Consider the following 23,413-nt stretch of genomic DNA (forward strand, 5'->3'; position numbering starts at 1 on the left):
TCAATATACAAAAGTCTGTTACATTCCTATGTGCAAATAATGAACTAGAAGAGAAGGAAATCAAGAAAACAATCCCATTTACTATACCATAAAAATATTAAATAGCTATAATTAAACCTAACAAAGGAGATGAAAAACCTAAACAATGACAGCTATCAGGCATTATTAAAAGAAATAGAAGACAATACAAGGCAATGGAAAGATATTTCATGCTCATAGATTGGAGGAATTAACATTGTCAAAATCACCATCTTGCCCAAAGAAATAAATAGACTCAATGAAATTCCTATCAAATTTTCAATGGAATTCTTCAAAGAAATAGAGCAAACATTATTGAAATTCATGTGGAACCACAAAAGACCCCAAATAGCCAATCTTGTAAAAAAAAAAAAAAAAAAAGAAGAGGAGGAGGAATGGCTGTATCATGCTCCTAGACTTCAAACTATAGTACAAGACTATAATAATCAAAACAGTATGGTAATGGAATAGAAAAGGACACACACACCAATGGAATAGAATTGGGCACCCAGAAATAAACCCATACTTGTATGGACAGTTAATCTAGGACAAAAGAGCCAAGAGTATACAATGGTGCTGGGAAAATCGGACAGCAGTATGCCAAAAATTAAGCTAGATGACTGCAAGTTAGAATATTCACTGATGTAATACCATTTTCACAGAATTTTGTTTTGGGGATTTTTATAATTACTAGTGGAATATCATTTGAAAATGTGTAAAGATGTATAGCTCCTGCACCACAGTGTTGTCAGTCTTGAATCTTGCTACTTTTACAGGAAAAAATTATCTATGTTACTTTTCATAAACCTATTTGCATATAAATTTTAAATATATGAATGGCTTTATAGAATGAAGTTGCAGCTGAAAGTTATCTCTTTTCAGTGAGACTGGCCTCTATTTTTCTTTAGACACATAAACATAAAATAAAAAACCATTTGATTTAAAGGTGAAGTGCTGTCAATTTTATTAAAATACTGAGATGCTACTCTTTCTTTACAGCTGCCTCTCAGAAAAGAAGCTGTTATTCTTGCTAATAGCCTAAGTGTGTGTGATTGCCCCAGAATTGAATTTCTACAGCAAAAGTACAATGATGAAAAGAAAAACTCGCTTGAGCATGAACTCTTCAGGCATGGTAATACAAATACACACTATATTAGAACTTTTAATTCCTTATTCTTCAAATTCATTATTTTTGTAACCCTTTTGATACTTAGTTTTATCAACTTGGGAGAATTTCTGAAACCCTTTTATTTGGTGTTTACCAGTATAGTGATACATGACTTTGATCTATTACTTTAGTCAGACTTTCAAAAAATATTTACCCAGTGATTATTATGTGTCAGCATTAATAAAAGAGACTTATTGTTAATCCTTCCATTTAATCCACATTATATGAAATAAACACTTTTCAGAGTCTGTTTGTTCATTGTGTCCTTAAAATGAACTTTATATATATATATATATTTAATATATACTAACACATATAACACTACATATGCCAAATTCATAGAAAAAGGAACTTGGCCTATTTATGTTTATTACCCTACAAAGCACTGACAAAGGTAACCCTTATTTGTCTTTAATCATCATAATTGATGAAACAACCTGCTTATAAATCTAAAAGTGACTAAAGACATATTGTGAAGTATATGGTTGCTTTATAAGCTACCTTATGGAATATAAGGTGTTTTAATTTATTCAATTATCAGTAATTTATTTGCATCTTATATGTCGACACAAGCTAATGTAGAGGACACTTCTGGGATAGGTTCCCTGACATTCACAAATTGGGGAAATAAATCATCTCATCATGTCCTCTCTTGTCTCACCCTCTTCCACTGCTCATTCTTTAATTTCAACAGTTTTTATTCAATGTTTACTGTACATTATGCACTTGGTAGGTGATAGAGGTACAGTTTATCCAAACTAGACAGTTTCTCCTTTATGATACTTGCAAACATTAATAATCATGCAAATTAATTTAAAGTTACAATTTTTTTAAGAGCTACAAAAAAGAAGTATTGATATATAGTATTAAAGAATGTGTAATAAGGAGAATTGATCAGGTAAGGGAATAAAGACACCTTTTCTTTCATCTCAACTACACAACCTACTAAAGACTGGGCAGAAATTTGATTAATTCTATAAAAGTGATACTCTATTTCCAGACTTTAGCTCTGCTAAAATGATTCATGCTGAACTAATCTTTGTGTGTTTTGCAGGTGTTCATTCAGCTTGTTGAATCTATGAAGAACTCACTTTAAAAGTGTTTCTTTTTCTCATTCTTCTCTATTCCCATCTTAAAAATCACTTCATATTCTTCTAAATCCTTCTTGTATATGCTTTCCACAATAATCAGATTCTCCCAATTTCCATTTTATAACTTACACATAGTAACCAGTCATTTGAATGTTTCACGAATAGTAATTAGGAGTTAATTTATAAGATTCTGTGATTTCTAGAGTTCCCCAGTGTTCAGTAAATCCCAAGGTCTCTCCACAAAAAGAGAAAAGGTATTGGAAGCCTCCTAAAATCTAAACTACATGCTAGTTACTGATGATACAGAGATGAATTTTTACCCAGTTAATAATGACACATTTCTTATTTTACATTGCTTAATAAAACATAGCTAAATTCCACCTTTTCTCTATTTCTTTTTTGATATAATCACAGCAATGCTCTTCTATAACCATTTCATCTAATCAAAAATATTTATTGAGCACTTGTTTGGATTAAGCAGTGTGCTATGTATAATACAATGGCGAAGAAGATAGCCAACAGTTGCAGAATATACAGTCAAGTCTGCGTCCAATAAAGGAAGTTGATTTTGGAAAATTATTAAAATGAATTATTGTTAAAAACGCTTTCTGTTTTTTCATATTTAGGCATCCTCCTCATTACAAAGGTTTTCCTTGGCCAGAGTGTTCAGGCTCATGAACAGGACTCTATCAGTCAAGCCAATTATCCAATGGTTAATTCAGTATTTGTTCCTCGAAAATATTCACTAAGTATGTCTGCATAAAGAGAAATGTGCCTTCATCTTTCTGAATACAAAATGTATTTACTATAAATGCTTTAGGTTTAATTTCCACCTAATAAAGTTTGTAAACTTTTTCTACAAACACCTATTTCCAGCTATTAATTGAGCTATTTTTCTAATCCCTATTTCAATGGCATTTATATGTACACATACTTTATTTTGTAAATTTTTGTTTTTATATTTTACCTGCACATGTATATTATATACACATGTATTATATATAAAACATTATGCTTTCAAAATAAATAAATAAATAAAACATTATGCTTTCAAAGTATAAAAACCCACCCAACTTTTAACAACAAAGGTTTTTAGAGTAACATTTGTTAAAACTATATGACCACACATTGAAAAGTGTGAAAAGGAAAGGGATATGAAAAATTAAACTTTACTTAGTCTATGTAGTGAATGGGTGATTAGTTAAGTATTTATAGAATTAAGAAACTTGGAGGGTGGGAAGATAAAAAAATCCTCAATAAAATAGTAGTTCAGGGCCTCCCCTGGTGGCGCAGCTGTTGAGTGCTGGGCTAAAGGCTGCCCGCAGCCTCTGCAGCGCCAGTTTGTTCCCCGCTGCCGGCGAGGGTCCCACCAAAAAAAAAAAAAATTGTAGTTCAAACTTTTTGAGTTTGTTGCTTATTAGGCCATTTAAATTTTAAAGTATTTTGGTTTTGAAGAGTGTTCTGAAGAATGTTGACTGCTTGTTTTTGTTTTGGATTTTATTCTAGATTCTATCATGGGACAAAGAAACTGTAATTGTAGCATTCGGCAGTGCAAGTGGTTCGTCTTTGACCATGACCTTGTTTTACCAGAATACATTGCTGAATTTGAGTATATTACAGTGGTATGAATTTTTTTTAAAGTGAATTCCTTAAATGAGAACAGAACAGTACTCAAATAATGTTATGTCAGGTTTATTATACACACACACACACACACATATGTCTATATGTAATAAATATTCTATGAAGGACTTAATTTCCAAAACAAATCATTATGACACCAAGATATTTTATTATGCAAATATATTACATGTGTAATATATCAATGTTGTCACACTGGAAAAGATTCAAACTATATTGAAGAATATAAAATAAACATGAAAAGCTGCATTCATTTCAACCCCACTACTTCTACCTTTCACCAAAGCAACCACTGTTAATACCTTTGTGGATTTGCTTTCAATCTTTTTGTATGCATTTACATATATAACAACATATACCAATTTATACAGTAGAACTGAATTCTATGCATTCTGTGATTTTTTTTTTTGCCTTTTCTGTTTTTGACATATTTCCACTTCAATAAATATAGGTCTACATTTCACTGGCATTTGGCTTAGTATTCAGTAATACTATGAACACTATTCAGTATTCAGTAATATATTTGAGTACTCCCCTATTGGTGAAACACACAGGTTTCCAGTTTTATCCACTATTTAGAATAGTATTTCACTGAACAATATTGTAGAGATGCATTTGTATAAATTTGGGAGTTTCTTTGCAGGATAGAATTGTAGAAGAATTGGATAATTAAAGAGTTTATGCATTTTAAATTTTGATAGAATTGCCAATACGCTCCACAAAGGTTTAACATCTTACAAACATCCAACAATATTTGACAGCACATATTTCTTTGCATCCTTACCAATTAAACATATTATCAGTCTTTTCACCCCACTCTGATGGGCAACAAACAGACATTTTTATATGTGTATAGAATTGTTATAGTTTTATGAGTCAAAATTCATCTAGAAATTGTATGAGATAGGGGAAATCAAATCTTTTTTTCTTAAAAATGTATATTTGTCCAAGCATCAGCTCTTTTGCTTTATTTTGAAATACCATCTTTATTATTTATTTTCATATGTATGTTGTCCATTTATAGATTCCTCTATACTGTTTCATTGGTGTCTTTGTCTAATCTTGAACCTCTACCACATTGTTTTAGTTATTACAACCTTGATATGTTGTTATGTGACAGTAAATTCCCTACTCCTATATCTACTCATCCTTTTTAAAAAATTACTATTCTTGAACATTTTCTTTTCTAAATGAAATTTAGAACCACCTATTTAAAATTTCTATTGGCACTTGATTGAGATAATATTGATTTTAAAACTTAATTTGAGGCAAACTGACTCTACAGTGTTGGACCCTTCATCTAGGAACATAAGTTACTCCATTTACTCATGTCTTCTCTTACAGTTTTCTTTACATAGGTCTTAAACACTTATTTAGTGTTGTCTGGGCATTAAATTTTGCACTGTTATTATGAATGGGGTTCTATCAGTCAAGCATATTTTGAACAAAAAACCTAGAGAACCAAACAATACAGAAAATTCAGTTGTGAATATTCAGTAATGTTGTAAAGACCTTCTCTCTTTACTCCATCAGCCTTCTGCTTGACACTTCACGATTTCTTTTGATCTGAAAATTCAGCTACTTCTTCATTTCTGGAAGTTTTCTTAATTCCCTGATGATTTTTTCTTTCCCATTCTCTGTTAAGTCCTCTGGAACTTAGTTAAACGTTCTACATTTGAATTAATCCTCTTGTCATTTTTTTTTCTCACTCATATTTTATATTTCTCAGTTTTATGTTCTGGAAGATGTTCTTATTATTAGCCTTCACATTGCTAATTTGATTTGATGTCATATCCATTTGGTTTCTCAAAGCACTTACAGAATATTTTTTATTTCACTAAATGTTTTTATTTTGATCTTGGATTATTCATTCTACTCTTCTATAGCAATATTTTAAAAATTCTCCCAGATATAAAAAAAGTTCTCTTGAGGATCTTTGGGGTTTTTCTAGAGCCAGTTCTATTTGTTCGTGGTATTCATGTTCATCCATCCACAATTCTTAACATAACTACTCACTCATCTGATAACTACCTAGTACATCCTGCTGTTTGACTTATTTATTCTTAGCATAAAGTTTCTCTGGATTTGTTCTTTATGTGGTTGTCTTCTGTATGTGCTTTGGCTTACACATTATATTTATGCTCCTATTTGTGAGTTCATACCTTTCTGATTTATGCCTCACACTTTTAATCTTTCATTGTTACCCTCTCCACTGTAATATTAAATAATTATCTTTTGCCAGTTTTAAGGAATTTTCAGTGGGAGGTCATGGACATACCCATTCTTAGCCCATAATTTTAATTTACTCTGATAGATTTCCTAATGTATTCTGATTGCCATAGATATCACTACATAATGGAAGAAAGTTAATAAATCTCCTCTACATTTCCTGCTTCTTTTCTAAAATGATAAACACAGCAAACTTTCAATATTTTTAATAAATTTTTCAGGTCAAGGCTCACTCTTTATTTTCTTCATTCAACAATATTATTCTAGAAGAAAGCAAAAAAATTTCAGATGTAACATTATTGTCCCAGGATTTGAAACTTGATGATGAAGTTTTAAGAATGGATCCCAAGATCAAGCCCAGACCAAAACTTATTAGTTTGGATGAGAAAACAATACTTTCCCTCGCCAAGACTAATGTTTACAGTCATATTGTGGTGAGTATTAGGAGGAATACAATTTGGAAATAGGAACCTTGAATTTATAATCAAAAGTTAGCATATGAAGTCTAAAGATACAAAACACCTATCTGATGATGCTAGGTATCATGTTGCCACAGTTGAAAGTACCAAAGACCTTTCCTTCTATGTGGCTAGATCAATGCTATTCAATAATAATATAATATGAACTACATATTTAATTTTTGTAATTTTTCTATTAACTGTGTTTTAGGTATTCTTAAAAAATTAAAAGGTAAGGAAGGTTAACTTTCATATTATATTTTATTCAGTCCAGTAGATCCAAAATATGACAGAATTAATTAACAGAATTTGAGTTACTTATTGAAACTACTTACTGAGGCAATTCTATTACAATGTTAAGACTACCTCCGTATATCTTGACTTTTAGATCTATTTCAAATCTGCTATCATTCTATTGAAATTACCATCATCTCTGACCTAGACTACCACCATAGTCTTCTGACCAGCCTCCCTCCACTCTACCACTACATAACTTCAAAAGGCACCATACATATTACATTCTGTGCTTTTTGAGTGCATTTGCTAATTAATGAAATATAACTCAATACAAGGTATGAGGGCTGTAAAGGTATGCCTTTCCTCAATACAAGGTATGAGGGTATGTAACAGAGGCCCTATATTGAAGCAAGAGTAATCTTTTTAAAATGTAAATCTAATTGTGTTACCTTTGTCCTCCTTCACCATTCCTACTTGAAATTCTCAAATGACTTTCCATTATTTAAAAATAAAACTAAATTCCTTAATTTGATCTTAAGGTTTTACATGACCTGGTCCCTGGTCTACCTTTCCAGATTCTTTTTTATGTTCTCCTCCCTTTATCTCTCTGTGCTCAGCCTCCTTTCTGGCTATCCTGATTGTAACCAACAGAGACCCTCCGAACTTACTAGTGCTTCTACATGGAATATACTCAGCCTTTCCTTCTCAGTGCCCACATACAGCTTTCTGCAATCAAAATATATCTTTGCCTTGGTATCCTAAATATATCCAAAATATATCTCCCTCTTGGTATCCTACATACCCCAAATCTCTAAAGTTTTCATTGTTTACTGGCTAGTTTGAGAAATAGATCTGCCCCACTAAATATCTTAGCAATATATGTAACTATTTCCTAAAAAGATTTTCATGTTAATTATTGATAATCTGAGTGGAAAATCAAATAAATCAGGAACAGAGTTCAGTGATGATTTCTAAATTATACATTTTAAAATCATATATTAGAATTTTTTCTTCTAGACTCTCAGTGTTATTTAATGCTACAGCATATAATATTTTTTTAATATTTTTTTGCTTCAGAATCTGAATCTACATGGAAACAGTCTGAGTAAGCTGAGAGATCTCTCCAAGTTAACAGGACTTCGAAAACTTAATATCAGCTTTAATGAATTTACTTGTTTAGATGATGTCTATCATTTGGTAAGAATGGACCTTTTGAAATTAATTAAAATAAAATTATAAATTTAATGGGTAAGTTATTTTCGTAACTATGACCGCATAAATACCATATTAAAATTATATAGCCAAATCAGGAACAAAAACAAATTGTTACTTTCTCTAAAATAGATTAGATTCAACAAAAACTAAATATTTGCAGACCAAATATATACCTGTAGTCACCTCTGCTTTCTAGTCTCTTTTAAAAAATTTATTAAAACTACTCCAGACTTGTTTATTAAATGCCCTTTGGAAAATGACATTTCCATTTTCTTCTGTTCTTGCTTTCCACATTTATTTTTCGCTTCCTCGTGAGTCCTTCTTGTTCTTCATTTTCTAGTTTTCCACTTCACACCTAATGCCAATTTTTCTTGTTGTTCATTATCCATATTGTTATTCTCTTTCTACCTGAATGCCACATGCCTGGACATTATTTGACTATGTTTGCCTTTCACAGATCACAGGACAAATACCGTAATGTGTGTAAATGTAGGCATGGATTGGGTCTGGCTTTTGTTACCTTGCTATATGTTACACAACAAATTAATCATGTATGTGGTGCCAACACTCCAACTCAGCACCCCACTTCCAACCTCCCAAATCATTGATACATCTTTTCAGTATATTTCATAATTCCCAGTTCTTTATCATCTCTACCTCCTTTCAACCACATCAAAACCATTGTGGTGGGAGCTGTTGCTTTGTTTACTAGTCTTAGGTTTTAGTATTAAATTCTCTTCTTTATTTTTTTTTAGTATGCAAAGTCCTTTTATTAGAATTGGGTCCCATTCTCATGTAGGATTATTTTCCAACCCTTTACTCTGAGCCTGTGTTTATCTTTGGAACTCACATGCATTTACTAGAAAGAGCAGACAGTTGGCTTCTGTCTTTTAATCCAACCAGACACTTTGTGCCTTTTAACTAGTGAGTTCAGTTTATTTCCATTTAGAGTGGTTATTGATATATAAGAGTCTTCTGAAGCTATTCTGTCTGAAATGTTATTCTGTTTCCTTGCTTGATTTTTTTGTAGGCATTCTTCTCTTTGCTTTAGATATGAGAACTCCTCTCAACATTTCTTAGAGGGAAGGTCTAGTGTTTGCAAACTCCTTCAGCTTCTGCCTATCTGAGAAGGCCTTTATTTCTCCCTTATATCTGAAGGAGAGCATTGCAGGATACAGTAATCTTGGCTGCAGTTTTTATCCATAAGTATTTTGATCACATCATTCCATTCTCTTATTCCTCATAGTGTTTATTCAGAGAAGTCAGATGTAAGCCTGATAAGGGTTCTTTTATAGTTTATCTGCTTCTTCCCCCTAGCCTGCTTCAATATTCTTTCATTGTCTTGAACTTTTGGAAATTTCACTGTTCTATCTTTGTATTTAGTCTCATTACATTCAGATAACCTAGTTCTTTTTTTTTGTTTGTTTGTTTGTTTTTTTAAGCTCCATGGAACTGTATATATAGTTCCTTCTCAAGTTGGGGAAGTTTTCCTCTAATATTTATTTAAATAAGTTCTCTGTTCCCCTCCTTCTCTCTCTTCCTCTTCAGGGACACCCATTATTCTTCTCTTGCCTTTCCTCATGCAATTGGATAGTTCTTAAAATGTTTCTTCATGCTTTCCTTTGTATCTCTCTTCTTCCAGTAGACTTTTTCATGCATTATCGTCTTCCAGGTTACTGATTTGATCTCCCTTTGACCTATTCTGTATCCACAGCTGTTTTTAATCTCCTCTATTGATCTTTTTACATCCTGCAACTTCATTATTTCCTTATTTGAAGCTTCAATTTCAATCTTCTGATTATTGATTTTATTTCTCAGAACTTTATTCGACTTTCTGCATTTGCTTGTATATCTTCAAACAACTTTTCTATATTTTCTTCCATTTCTTTGAATTTTTTAAGATTTATTTTATTTTTTATACAAGAACTGGGGTACATACAGGCCAGATGCGTGGGAGGGTGAGAGGATTCACTGGAGACAGAGCGGGAACAGAACAGGCAGACTGAAGAAATACACTGCTGAAGGGAGCAGCGGGCGAGACAGGAGAGGTCTGCCATGTGGTATTCCCGCCGGCTGGCCAGGATTGAACTCATGCTGCAGAGGCTGCAGACAGCTTCACAGAGCGGCGCTCAATTGCCTGTGCCACCAGGGAGGCCCCTGAATTTCTTTATAATGGCAATGTTGAATTCTATGTCTGATAGGAAGAAAGTATCTTCCATGTATTTGTGGTTGGGTTCTGGAGATCTGCTCTCTCTCTCTATGGTGTAGAATTCCACTGTGGAGTCCTATTACCCAGTATTGTGTTCTTTCCTTTCCCCATTATTTACTTTCTGAAAATTAAGCATATGGCACTTCCACTTTTTCAGTAAATGGCACTGTATGGTAGGGAAAACTAGTTTGTAGCTGGGTCGTCGGTGAGTAGGAGCATGGTCCTAGAAAAACCATTGTTCATGGGAGGCTATGTTGGTGGTATGTGCCTGAGTCAATACATCTGGCCCTCCTTTCCAGGCCTCAGACCCATGTCTCTGCAGTTTGCAAGCTGGGGCCCGTGGGTGACCCCAGCACATTCCAAAGCATCTTCACTATATCTGCTCAGTCCTATATTTGTCTGTTCCTCAGGGAACTGGGTGCAGTGAGCCGTGCTCTCATGAGGGACCCCTGACTCTTGGTTGGCTCTCCATACCACTCATTCTTTTATCTCTTGTGGCCAGATTCATGACACTCAGCTTTGCCTTCCTGAGGCTCCAGTATGAACTGAGGTTTCCACCCTGGCCTCCACTACTCCCTCCACTCATCCGGTGTTCCCTCGAGTTGAAATTCTCCCACATATCTTTTGTTGCACTCAGTTGTCACTGTACTCTGGCGATTGTGATGTGATGTACTCCAGAATTGTCTCACATTGATGTACTCCAGAATTGTCCCACATTGCATGATCCCCCAACTTCAGATTCTATCTGGACTCAATGTATTCTTTCTGAAACAAAGCAGAGAATTTGCCACCACCAATTCCCAAGATGAAACTTTTTAAACCAGTCTATGGATACAATGGTATAAACCAGAAGCCTAGATATTAAGAAGTATGATTCCTTATTTGTTGGAGATAAATTATTTTGCCAGTCTCTCCTTTATAAAAATAAGCACTGCCACTCTATGTTACTGAAGGATGAGGTAAAAATTAAGAGAGAATGACTTCAATAAAATACCTGTAGCTATTTAGTAGAATACATACCTTGATAACATTATTGCAGCATAACTACTATTTGGTTTCCTGTGAGGATTACCAGGAAGCATGTAAAGTACTTGGAAAAAGCAGAGAAAAGAACTGTGTACATGCAAACCATGATCCTTTTTGCATCATTTCTATTTGTATGTGTTGCAGTATAACCTTGAATATTTGGATGCAAGCCATAACCATGTGATAACCCTTGAGGGATTTAGAGGTCTTATGAAACTGAAGTACTTAGACTTGAGCTGGAATCAACTGAAAAAATCTGGTGATGAAATAAATGTGTTATGCAAACATACCACAAATCTTCTCACTCTTGACATTCGACATAATCCATGGCAAAAGGTATGCAATAAACTTGTTTACAAAAAAGATCAAACAATTATTTTAAGGCCATTTTCTCACTACTATTCAACAATCACATGAAATAGGTAAACTGTCTTTGTTTCACTAGAATTCCTTTAAGTTTTTCATAAGCTAAATTCTGTGGAGTGATCAAATGAATCAAATGTTACTAAAAGAAAAGTCTATAATTTCATATCAGATTTATTTTGTAACCTTTAGTAGTATGAGAGTATTATAGCTTTAAGAAAGTTAGATGCCACTTCCATTTGCAACCCTCCAGCGAGTATATATAGCTCAGCCTACTAGAGTACTCTACTCTATTGAACCATAGGAGCAAATAATAATGATAGAATACAGCAAGAGAAGCATACTATTAAGGGGGGAACATAATTTGATTTATAATCTATCCTACTCTTGGTTGAAAAACATGTTTTATAATAGTTCTTTGAATTATTTGTACTCTATTTTAAGACTGAAAGTTGCCTCCCCTCATAAACGTGAGTCATAAACCTGATTGTAAAGTCTTATGTTCTTTTGGAAATTTTTTCTCAAAAATATGTAGATCCATGCTAAAAAATTCCCTATTCAATGATTATATTTAAGAATGCTACATTTAAAAGTATTCCAACTATTTTTAATAAGCCCCAAGTTTATATTTTCAAGAATCTTCCTTCCCTTGCTTTTCAAATATTTGTGTGTATATGTATACATACATACATATATATATATATACACACACACCTATATATACACACACTCACCCCTATATATATATGTATATATATATATATAGGGGTGAGTGTGTATATGGCAGTGCTCAACACTTTAAAAAGAAACTTAAACATGATAGGTTCTATTAAATTGCTCATATCACTATGTTGTATTTCTTCATTTTTGCTAAGTAAAATTGAAGAATATTTTTATTTTGCCAAAGCAGACTTCCTCCATAATCACAATACAGCTATCTTCCTGTTGTCAGATTAGATGTCGAGCGCTAAAGATCCATACTGAATCACACATGGAGTTGACTAACAACTGATCTAGATAAACAGGAAGGATTGCAGTCGTTCTTTGCATTTTTTCCACCAGTCACTTTGAACACCTTATGGGACTTTTTTCCCCTTCATAAGAGTAGAACCATCTACTGTCAAACAAAAAAGGTTGATTCCAAAATATAATTTCATTTCAATTATTATTTAAATATTTAAGCTCAGCTGTATATGTGTGTGTATATGTATGTATGTATATATATATAATAAGAAATGTATGATTGAGATATAATAGAAAGAGCAAAGAAAGACTCTTTACCATTCCATAACATAAGTAATATTTTGTAAAAATTAACTTTGTGTTATTTTTCCCAAGCCAGCCACATTAAGGCTGAGTGTCATTGGCAGATTAAAAACTCTTACTCACTTAGATGGACTCATCATTTCTGAAGAAGAAACTACCGCAGCTTTGAAATTTATTACTGGAACAAAGATCACTCAGGTTGGATTCTACTGTTTAATATTTCTTGTGCTATTTAGAATATACAATTAATATTTCTCACAATCTTATTTTGTTGTTAAGATTTGTATTCTCCTTAATATGCTAATAAAAAGTAAATTAATATATAACAATATATCACTTAAATTTTTTTCTGTTGGTATAGATTATTGTTTAGATTCTCCTTCCTGCACATTACTCCAAAAATATCTTTAGTGTAACTGTTTATTTCCTATTCATCCTGAACTTATCAGAGTCCTTTTTAAAACCTACATGAACATAAGCAATTTTCTGTGGGCAAGGTAAGTTTAATGGCCCTGAGAAAGCATTTAGTGAACTATCTACCTAGTATTGAAATTACATGTATCTGGCTGAAAAAAAATAAAACCTATGAAATTGATGGAGGAGGGAATTACCTATATTATGTCCAGATTAGTAATGCAGTACTTTGGACAAAAAGTAGAACAAAATATAATGGCCCAATAGAGACCTACACATACATAGAAACTTAATAAATAAATAATAGAGCTATCTTTATATATCGGGGAGGATAGTCAATCAAAGCCTCTGAGACAAGTACATTAAGGCAAAATCAAAAATGTTTTAGAAAGAAAAGATCAGAGAGATCACAGTATTATCTTGAACTAGGGGAGAAATTATTATGAAAGAAAAAAAGCATAAGCTATAAATGATTGGACTTGTCTTTGTTAAATTAATAGAGTTGGTCCTTAAAGGACACACCTTAAAGACAGTAAAGACAAGCTACATACCAGGAAAAGAAATTTGCAAAATATTTAAACTGGTAAAAGATATTCTTTGTATATCCAAAGTATGTAAGGAAAAAGATAACCAAAATATTTAAATAGACACTTCACTGGAGAAGAAATCATGTTAACAATTAAGGAAAAGATGCTTCTTTCAAGAAAATGAACATTAAAACCACAATTTATAGATACCAATGGGCAAAAAATTACTAAGGCCCAATAATGTCAAGTTTTAGCAAAAAATTAATATAAAGGTTATAATTGATATAACCATGTTGGAAAACAATTTGGCATTATCTAGTACAGTTGAATATATATGTATCTGACAACGTAGCAATGTATATATTCTAAAGGAGATCTTGGATATATGCAGCAGAGTCATGTACAATGTTTACAACAACAATATTTATAAAAGCAAGAAACTCAAGTCAGTCCCAATGTTCATTGAAGGGAGATTCAACAAGGGAATGGTATGTAGCAATGACATGAATGAACTACAGCTGCATGTAGCAGCCTAGATGAATCTCATTAGTACAGTATTTAGGTAAAAAGCAAGTTATAGAAGAATGCATACATATTAAATTTGTATAGAGTTCAAATGTGTGCAAGATTAAAGATATATTTAGTATGGACACAAACATAGGTATAAAAAAAGCAAGTGAGACTAATTGGCTTGAGATGGCTGATGGCTACAGAGGGGAAGGAATGGCAAAGAAATAGGGTGAGGAGTGCACAAATTGATTCTAGGGAAATAATATTCTAGCTCTTATAGCTGGTTTCATGGACTGGCGAATCATATGGATATTTATATTATAGTAACCTTTATATTTTAATATTTTGTAATGGTTAAATAATTGCTAAAACAGTGAGATATATAACTTAAAATATATCTAGATATTGAAGACATTTGAAGGCAAAGAAAATGTAATTCTTTAAAATTATTCTTGGACTACTATCTAGTAAATACTACTATTAACTATATAATTGAACTTCTATATGCTATTTCCTTTATTCATCATTTGTTTTTTATTTTATTAGTTATCTCTCTTAAGGCATTCTAGTACTAAACAGGAACGACCACGGATACTTAGTATATGGCCTTCTGCCAAAATTCTGACACAGATTTCAAAGATAGGACTACATTCCCATCTGAGTGCAAATTGGTACTTGAAGGTAAAAGCTAATTCTATTAAACCGAATATGAAAATTTAATTTCAGTTGATTTTTTGTCAGCTTTGGTCTGTGTGTCATAAAGAGGGCATTAATAGATAAAGGGCAGAAAATTGGAAGAGCCCATTTAAAATAAAATACTGAGGTGGTCATGAGTGATTATGTCAAAGGGAGTAGACCACGACCGTAGTCATCGTAGGATAGGTGGTGTGGGATAAGAAGTATACTACAAAACCAAAGTAATTTTGATAGTGTATCAAAATAAACAAGCAAACTTGAAATGCTCAGAGGCAGAGCTCAACCCAAAAGTTTGGGTGGCAAGGTAAAAGGGATCTCAGAATTCTGGAAAGGAATAGGGGAACTGGTCAGGATTCAGTCAAAGGACAAGGGAGGTTATCAGAGCACCAACAGCTTCTTGCTAGTAAGGCACTCTTCCATCTCTTGCCAAAGATAGAAACTGAACCAGCAGAAGATCAACCTTGAAAATGGAAGATTTAATGGCATTATTTTTATTATGGGATATACAAATACTGGGCTGTGATGCAGGCCCAATGATAGCCTGGGCTCCTAGAGGAGTTCTAGAATTAGAATAGACTTTGAATTTGTCCAAGATGGGTTGAAGTGGCCCTTCATCATTGGATGTGGGCCAACCTGGAGAGTGTAACCTTGGACAAGGCCGCTGACTGCAGCTAAGACAGACCCTGAGGGGATAATAACTGAAGACTTTCTGCCAAAAGGTCTCCCAGCAACTGGGATAAATCCTTCACTGAAGTAGGAATCTGGCACATCACAGTGTCCATAATACCATATAAATCCCTCTTGGGATAATAATCTTGTCAAATTTTTGTTTGTTTGTTTATTTATTTATTTACTTATTTATTTATACAAGCACTGGGTACAGTCAGAAGCGCGGGAGGGTGAGAGAATTCACCAGAGCCAGAGCAGGGAGCAGAGCAGGCAGAAAGACCGAAGTACACTGCTGAGGGGAGCAGTGGGCGGCAGGCTGCGAGCAGCTTCGCAACCCAGCGCTCAACCGCTGCTGCGCCACCGGGGAGGCCCAAATTTTACTTTTTTTTGTAAACTAAAAAAAAACTCACATTATCAATAATTCCTGAAGGAATTAGTTTGAAATTTACCACTTAGAATTATTTCATTAGACTTTTTATCTTATAACATTGAATTTATTGTTAAGATTCAAAAGGTAATATAAAATGTGAATTATTCTACAGATAACTGCCTTAAATTTAGATGGGCAACATCTCTTTGAAATCACAAATTTAGAAAAATTGGAGAATTTGAAATGGGCATCATTTAGCAATAATAATCTCACTAAAATGGATGGCTTGGAATCCTGTATTAATTTGGAAGAGCTTACATTAGATGGAAATTGTATCTCAAAGATAGAAGGTAAGGGATTTGAGAGCTTTAAAGCCTTAAAATTGAATGTCTAATTAATGAAAGCAAATAATGAATAGCTCTCTTCTTTTTTCCAGGCATTGGGTTTAATATCCATATAAGTATTTGCTTTGATGATTTTTATCCTAACTTACCTAGATCAACTTATTTTCAGCATTGAATAGCCCCACAGTGAGGGCTGATGTAAAAGGGAAGCAGAGATAAAATTTACTGAGGGCCAATTATTTGCCAGAAGCTATAACTCAAGCATTCCAAAAGCCATTCCCTTTAGTTACATACTCCTGAGAAATAGATTTTACTATGTCCATTTTATGGATGAGGAAATAATTCACTAGATTTGTTATGTAATTTTACATAATTCAATAGATTTATAGTCTACTCTAATAGTAATATATTTGAAACCAACTCTAACTCCAAAGTTCTTGTCTTTCAATTGCACCATGCTAGCTACAGTTATAAAGTGCCCACAAAAATAACATACATAGGAGTTAGACCATGGTGAGAGACAACTTTTTCTAAAGTTAGTCCTGGAGTATTTTTAGGCATTCAAAGTTATGTCATTCTTTTTAATACAAATGATACCAAAGTGAGAAATTCTTTACTCTTAATGTTTTAAAATGGGGATTGGTGATTATTTTGAGCTTTGTGTACTGATTTGTGTTATTGTGATGGTAAAAATCTTAATTTGAAGGTTTCTTGAAGACAAAATTCAATATTTCCAACATAATGTCTTCTACTCATACCTAAGAATGAGTCTACATAAAAATCCAAAATTGGAATTTAATGTATCAACTGAGACTTTATACTTTATTCTTTTTATAAAAGGAAAAATAATGGAGGTTAATAGTACAAAATCCTTAAAGTTATTAACTTAGAAAAAGAGTAATAGTAAAATGACAAGTCAGTTATTTTTTTAATTAACCTTTTAGTGCTGTCTGAATCTTTTCATGAATTTGCTTATTTTTCTAGGCCTTTCCAAGATGACTAAATTAACCCGTCTCAGCATAAACAATAATCTCCTTACTGGTTTGGAAAAACATACTTTTGATAACATGATTCATCTTCACTCCCTTTCTCTTGAGAACAACAGAATCACTTCACTGAGTGGTTTACAAAAAGCTTTTACTCTAATTGAATTATATATAAGCAATAACTATATTGCTCTCAATCAAGAGATCTACAATTTAAAGGTAACTATCTGGGATAGTAATGTTTTTGTATTTTAAAATACTTATTGTTTATATATACTATGAAAATAATGCATGTTCCACTGTACAGGATTTGGGATATAGAAGAAAAATATAAAGAAAATTAAAATCAAGAATAGCAAGGTTTATTAAAATGTATTCAGTTTATGTGTACATACAAATATATGTGTAAACATAATATCCTTAAATTGATAACCTCCTATAGTAAAATTTTTTAAAAACCTAAAAAAAGAACCCAAGCCCCATCCGTCCTAGCTAGTGCTTTTCTTGATAATTCCAAGGATACCCCAAACTGTTTGAGGAGTAAGATTCTTTAATATTCTTCTGTTCTCAGAGTAGTTCTTGATTATCTCTCAGTGGGTTCTTACTTGGTGACTTCAACTCTTTCTTGTCAATTTTACCCAGTTTTGCTCTCTTTAATTCCCCAAAAAGAAACTAATTCAAGGCTTCATTGAAGGTTTGAATAATATGGAACTTTCCTACAATATAGAATAGGAATTCCCTTAAAATATAACATGTGACTTGATCGTTTCTAAACAGTGGCTATTTGCTATCACAGTGACTTTCACAATGGCCTCTTTTCTTTTGCTGATACCAGACTGCTAGAACTTTATCTCCCACCCAAAATTTATCCATGCCTGTCTTTCCTTATTTTCAGTCTTCTTCCCATGCCTACTCCCCCAGTATGAGTTCTTCATCTAAAATGGCAGAGGCAACTTAATCAATGATAGAAAGAAAATTAACAATTTTACCTTAAGATGCAAAGTAAATTTTACTCCTTCTTGTCTTAACCTCTCCCATCCATACCTACTTGACATTGTTTCAACAAAGACATATCAGAATGTTTTGTCTATAAGAAAGTACATTTCCTCTTATGATGAATTCTGCTACTCATTCAGAAGTCTTCCATTTTATCCCTTTACAAAAGGCAATGGCTCTCATTCCTGTTATATCTATGTACCTATATACATGCTATTTAATAGACCATTATTCCATAAACAAAGTTTTAGACTAAGCAAAGTTCTTTCCAAGCCTAACAGTATCTTTAACACCAGCATCCTAAAAGGGTCTCTGATCATTAAACATAGACCACTGAAACACTGCACAAATTATACCTTAGTGGTCTGAAAAGGTTACCCTTGCATGAAAAAAGTACATTTAAAAGCACTCAAATCAATACAAAATTATAGAGTAATTCAAATATTAAAAGAATAATTAAAGTCTTGAGCGGAAAAAACTTGCTAGAATAAATGTATGTATTAAATTTAATGTGTGTATTTTTATTACCCAGAATTTATGTAACCTGGTCATTCTAGATACCTATGGAAATATTATAATATGGAACCAAGAAAACTACCGGTTCTTTGTAATATTTCATCTTCCAGAACTGAAAGCTTTGGATGGAATCTCAATTGTAAGTTGTTTTATAACTCATAGGACTTGGGTTAAGCTGCATATTCAAATATTGATAAACCATAATCATTTTTACTCTGTTTTGATACTAGTATGATACCCACATTTAGTATACTTAATAAAATTTAGTCTCGAAAGTACGTTTTATATCTGGGTTTTAAAATTTTCTCTTGTGGCTAATTCTTAACTATCCAAACTGAAGTGGCAGTGGAGGGAAGATGCTGCCTACATTTGTACCCATGAATTCAATAACTAAAAAGTAAGGGCAAAGAATAGAAAACATTGTTGTGGAACCCTACCATCCTCCTGGGCCTAAAATACCTTCTAATTCCTGAAAAAAATGTAGTTGTTAATATTTATTTATTATTTTTTAAAGACTTTTTTAAAAAATATTTATTTATTTATTTATACAAGCACTGGGTACAGTCAGAAGGGCGGGAGGGTGAGAGAATTCACTGAGCCAGAGCGGGAAGCAGAGCAGGCAGAAGGACCAAAGACACTGCTGAGGGGAGCAGCGGGTGGCAGGAGAGGTCTGTGCACCATGTGGGACCCTCCTCCTGTGGCCAGGGAGTAGCCGGGGATTGAACCGGTGCTGCAGAGGCTGCGGGCAGCTTCGCAACCCAGCGCTCAACTGCTGCGCCACCGGGGAGGCCCAGTTGTTAATATTTAAGAAAAATATACTTGAACCAACATATGGCATGCCAACTTTATTAGTAAATTGTAAAGCAAAATAACAAAGGACAAAGGACTAAAAATGAGTGCAAACTTGGGATTCTGTAACACGTAAGTTCATACAGGCTCCTGATTTCCATATTAAAGGGTAAACGTGTGAAAATATATGAAAAGTAAAAAGGTTGCCTTATAACATTGCCTACCTACTGTTAGACAATGAAATTCATCAAATTTTCTAGAAAATTAAAGGATGGCTCAGGATTATTTGGGACCTTAAGGTGCTCTAAGAAGTTCACTAATTCTAGTTCTGCTTTTTAAAGGATCCTCCTCAAAATGGAGACTCTAAAACATTTTCCTCTGACACAAATTTCCTAGAATTTTATATCCTAGGTTTTATGTATGTATTGGCTTTCATGAGGGATATTTTAGGAGTAGTTTTATGAAACTACTACCTGCTGATAAAGGTAAAGATTATATACTATACATAGAAGAAACTTCAAGCAAAATCAATAGAAGTAACAATGGAAATGGAATCTAAACAGTTAAAAACATAAAAGGTAGATATCACAAAATAAATACAAACTAAAAGAAATTGAAAAAATAACAAAATGGCAATAAGCACTTATATCTCAATAATTACCTTAAATGTAATGGCTTAAATTTGCCAGTTAAAAGCTAGAGTAACTGAGTGTGTTTCAAACAAACACCAACCTTCTACTGTCTATAGGTACTAATCTTACTAACAAAGGACAGACTTATAAAGGCTGGAAGGAAATCCTACAATCAAATGGTGGTCAAAAGAGTAAAAGTTAGAAAATTATAAAATAGCTTTCCAAATTAAAAAGGTAATAGGAGCTAGAGATGGACATCACATTACAAGTATGTACCCTAATATAACAAGAAGAAATAACACATATAAATATGTATTTATCAAATGATAAAGTACCAAGATTCATAATTATTAATAGAACTAAAGAGTAATATTGACAATAATACTAGGGGATATAATACTTCACTTGCAACCTGGGACCGATCAGCAAGACAGAATAAATATAGGAACAATAGCTTTAGATGAGGAACTGGACCAAACAGGCTTAGCAGACATATATATTAATAGAACACTGTACCCAAAAACTGCTGCATATATACATTTTTTTCAAATGTGCATGGAACATTTTCAATAATAAACCATATGTTAGGACCCAAGTCACTGTCAATAAAACTATGAAGATTGAAATCATACCAATTACCTTGTTGATCATAATGCACCTAGTCCAGCACATAGGAGACAAAAAGAAAACCACATTGTAAAAGAAAAACTCACTTCTAAGTTGGGTATTCTAAACTGACTTTAGCTCAATAAACATAATTGGAAGAAAATAATAAATAAATAAATAAATAAATAAATAAATAAATAAATAAATCTGTTATTTAAAGAAAAAACACCTGTGTTCTGACACTGTTTACCTGGAGATAGCAGTAGATCCCACAGGTTAAGGGCTCAGTTCCATATTACTGTCCTCTCCCCTTCAAATGCCACTTACAAGGCCAGGTTGTCATCTGTGCTCCTGACTAATCAACTATATATATAGCAGGTTCCATTGACCCTCCCTCCTTGGGCTTGATTAATATGTTAGCACAGCTCATACACAGAACTCCAGAAAACATTTACTTTCTACATTACTGGCTTATTAAAAGGGGATATAACTCAGGAACAGTCAAATGAAAGAAATACTTAAAGCAAAGAATGGAAGGGGGCACAGAATGTACACGCTCTCTCTGAGCACACCTCTCTCCCAGAAATTCAGGTATTCACCAACCAGGAGGCTCTCCGCAACCCCTCATTTTGGAGTTTTATGGAGGCTGCACTACATAGGCACAGTTGATTAAATCACTGACTACTGGCAACTGGTTCTGCCCTTCTCCCATGTGGGACCGAAAATTCCAACACTCTCTAATCTTGGTTGGCTTCCCTGGTAACTAGCCCATATCCTTAAAAACTAATGTAAACTCAGATGCAATAGAAAAGTACTTGTTAGACATTCTTTTCACCTTTATGGCTCTGGAGCTATTTTAGGAACTGATAACAAAAACCTAAATATAACAAAAGCTGCTCCTATGAACTTATATAGGAAATTGTAAGGGTTTTAGGCGCTAGGTGCCAGTAACAGTGAATGAAATCCAAATATAAATCTTTTATAAATCACAACCATCACAGTCCACCCCTAGTTTTTGAACATAGATCCTTTACAGCAAAATGATTATAAAATTCAAAAAAATACTGGAATATTACTATAACACTACTCAGTTGTTATCATAAGAAATTGTCACCCAGTGAGGTCACTCAGATTTGCAGGCTTCCATTAGAGATTTTGTTAGGTTCCAAAAGGAGGAGTGGTCTCAGAAAATATAGACTTACTCTTTCCAGATATATAATTGAGCCAATGCCATCTGCTTCTCTGAGCTGCTTTTGAGGCATCAATGTAATAATTGGACTTCCCTGGTTGCATGAACTATTTATTGATTCCATTATCCATAACTACTATTTTTCCTCTTTATTTATACCCATACTTTTCCACTTCAGAAGGGATGATATGTTCAGTCACTGTCTGGTTTAGAATGCAGACAGCAATGCCTCTAGTAAGTACACCTATCCCCACCCCTCCACCCACTAGTCTACTCCTGTTTAGACAGGGTAAGGTTATATAGGTTTAGAACGAGTGAGCTATACAGCTGCATTCACTATTCTCACTCCAGTTGTGCCAGATGGAGTGAAAGCAAAACCCACCTCATCAGGTCCTTAGGAATTCTGACATTAGGTTTAAAAACAGTTACAGTTTTTGCTTAGGAATCATCCTGATTCCAGCACTTGTAGTTGGAGCTGTGGTTCTGTGACCACTGCAGCAGATAAAGGAAAACATTGAGGTGGTATGAGCAAGAGGAGATAAGGAAAGAGGAGAAAAGGTTATACCAGTATCAGCCTCCTTTAGCAAAAAGTGCAGTCATGCCAGCTTCTCTCTTGCTCCTTTTCCCCAAGATCCACCAGAAGGAAAAAAAAAAAAAAGAGAGAATCCCCTTAGCACCAAACCCATATCCTTTAGCCCACTTTTTAAATGTCTTCATATGTAGGAATCACCAGAGACTGAGTGTGCAAAAGATTTGTTTGGTGGCAGACTTACCTCTGACATGATTGCAGAACGACAAGGACACTCAAACTTTGTTCAAATGCAAGAACTAAGTTGGACTTCATCATCCATCAGGTATAATCATTTTATTATATTCTCTCTGACATTATAATTAAATGTGTAATGATTATCATTTTCCTAAGTCTTACCATTTATACATCTTATCCAAATATAACCAATAATTCAGAAAATTATCTACTCTACTTCAAAATCTCATGCTAACTTTAACAGTTTGAAATGCATTAATAATTCTTATTATCACACACTATGATTAAAAATGTCATCAATCTTTTTCTAAGATCTTAAATTTCTCTCTTCTTTTATAACCGGGCTTTTAAACTTAGAAATACTAGGCTTCCTCCTCACATTATATCACTCTAATTCAGTGCAATTTGGTTTTCCTACCACAACTCCTCTGATGTTGTTCTCAACAATGTCATCATTGTACTCCTGGTTAGAAAAATCATTT

General features: G+C 33.4%; 2 protein-coding genes across 8 annotated transcripts in view; one reads left to right on the forward strand and one right to left on the reverse strand.

Annotated features, from left to right (window-relative positions):
• Nucleotides 1-23,413, reverse strand: part of RTN1 (reticulon 1) — a 325,955-nt gene that overhangs the window by 255,504 nt on the left and 47,038 nt on the right. The window lies entirely within an intron of this gene.
• LRRC9 (leucine rich repeat containing 9) overlaps nucleotides 1-23,413 on the forward strand; it is a 94,901-nt gene that overhangs the window by 34,373 nt on the left and 37,115 nt on the right. For all 3 annotated transcript variants that reach the window (XM_037503451.2, XM_054690784.1, XM_054690786.1), the window contains exons 13-24: nucleotides 1,018-1,150; nucleotides 2,904-3,026; nucleotides 3,784-3,899; nucleotides 6,369-6,581; nucleotides 7,920-8,039; nucleotides 11,437-11,628; nucleotides 12,994-13,119; nucleotides 14,919-15,053; nucleotides 16,280-16,457; nucleotides 17,436-17,656; nucleotides 18,966-19,088; nucleotides 22,889-23,019. In XM_037503451.2, coding sequence (XP_037359348.1) covers nucleotides 1,018-1,150; nucleotides 2,904-3,026; nucleotides 3,784-3,899; nucleotides 6,369-6,581; nucleotides 7,920-8,039; nucleotides 11,437-11,628; nucleotides 12,994-13,119; nucleotides 14,919-15,053; nucleotides 16,280-16,457; nucleotides 17,436-17,656; nucleotides 18,966-19,088; nucleotides 22,889-23,019 — 1,811 coding nt within the window. The remainder of the gene's footprint in view (nucleotides 1-1,017; nucleotides 1,151-2,903; nucleotides 3,027-3,783; nucleotides 3,900-6,368; nucleotides 6,582-7,919; nucleotides 8,040-11,436; nucleotides 11,629-12,993; nucleotides 13,120-14,918; nucleotides 15,054-16,279; nucleotides 16,458-17,435; nucleotides 17,657-18,965; nucleotides 19,089-22,888; nucleotides 23,020-23,413) is intronic.

This window comes from Talpa occidentalis, unplaced genomic scaffold, assembly GCF_014898055.3.
Source record: "Talpa occidentalis isolate TD23 unplaced genomic scaffold, MPIMG_talOcc4v2.1 talOcc4.11, whole genome shotgun sequence".
NCBI classification, from domain to species: Eukaryota; Metazoa; Chordata; class Mammalia; order Eulipotyphla; family Talpidae; genus Talpa; species Talpa occidentalis.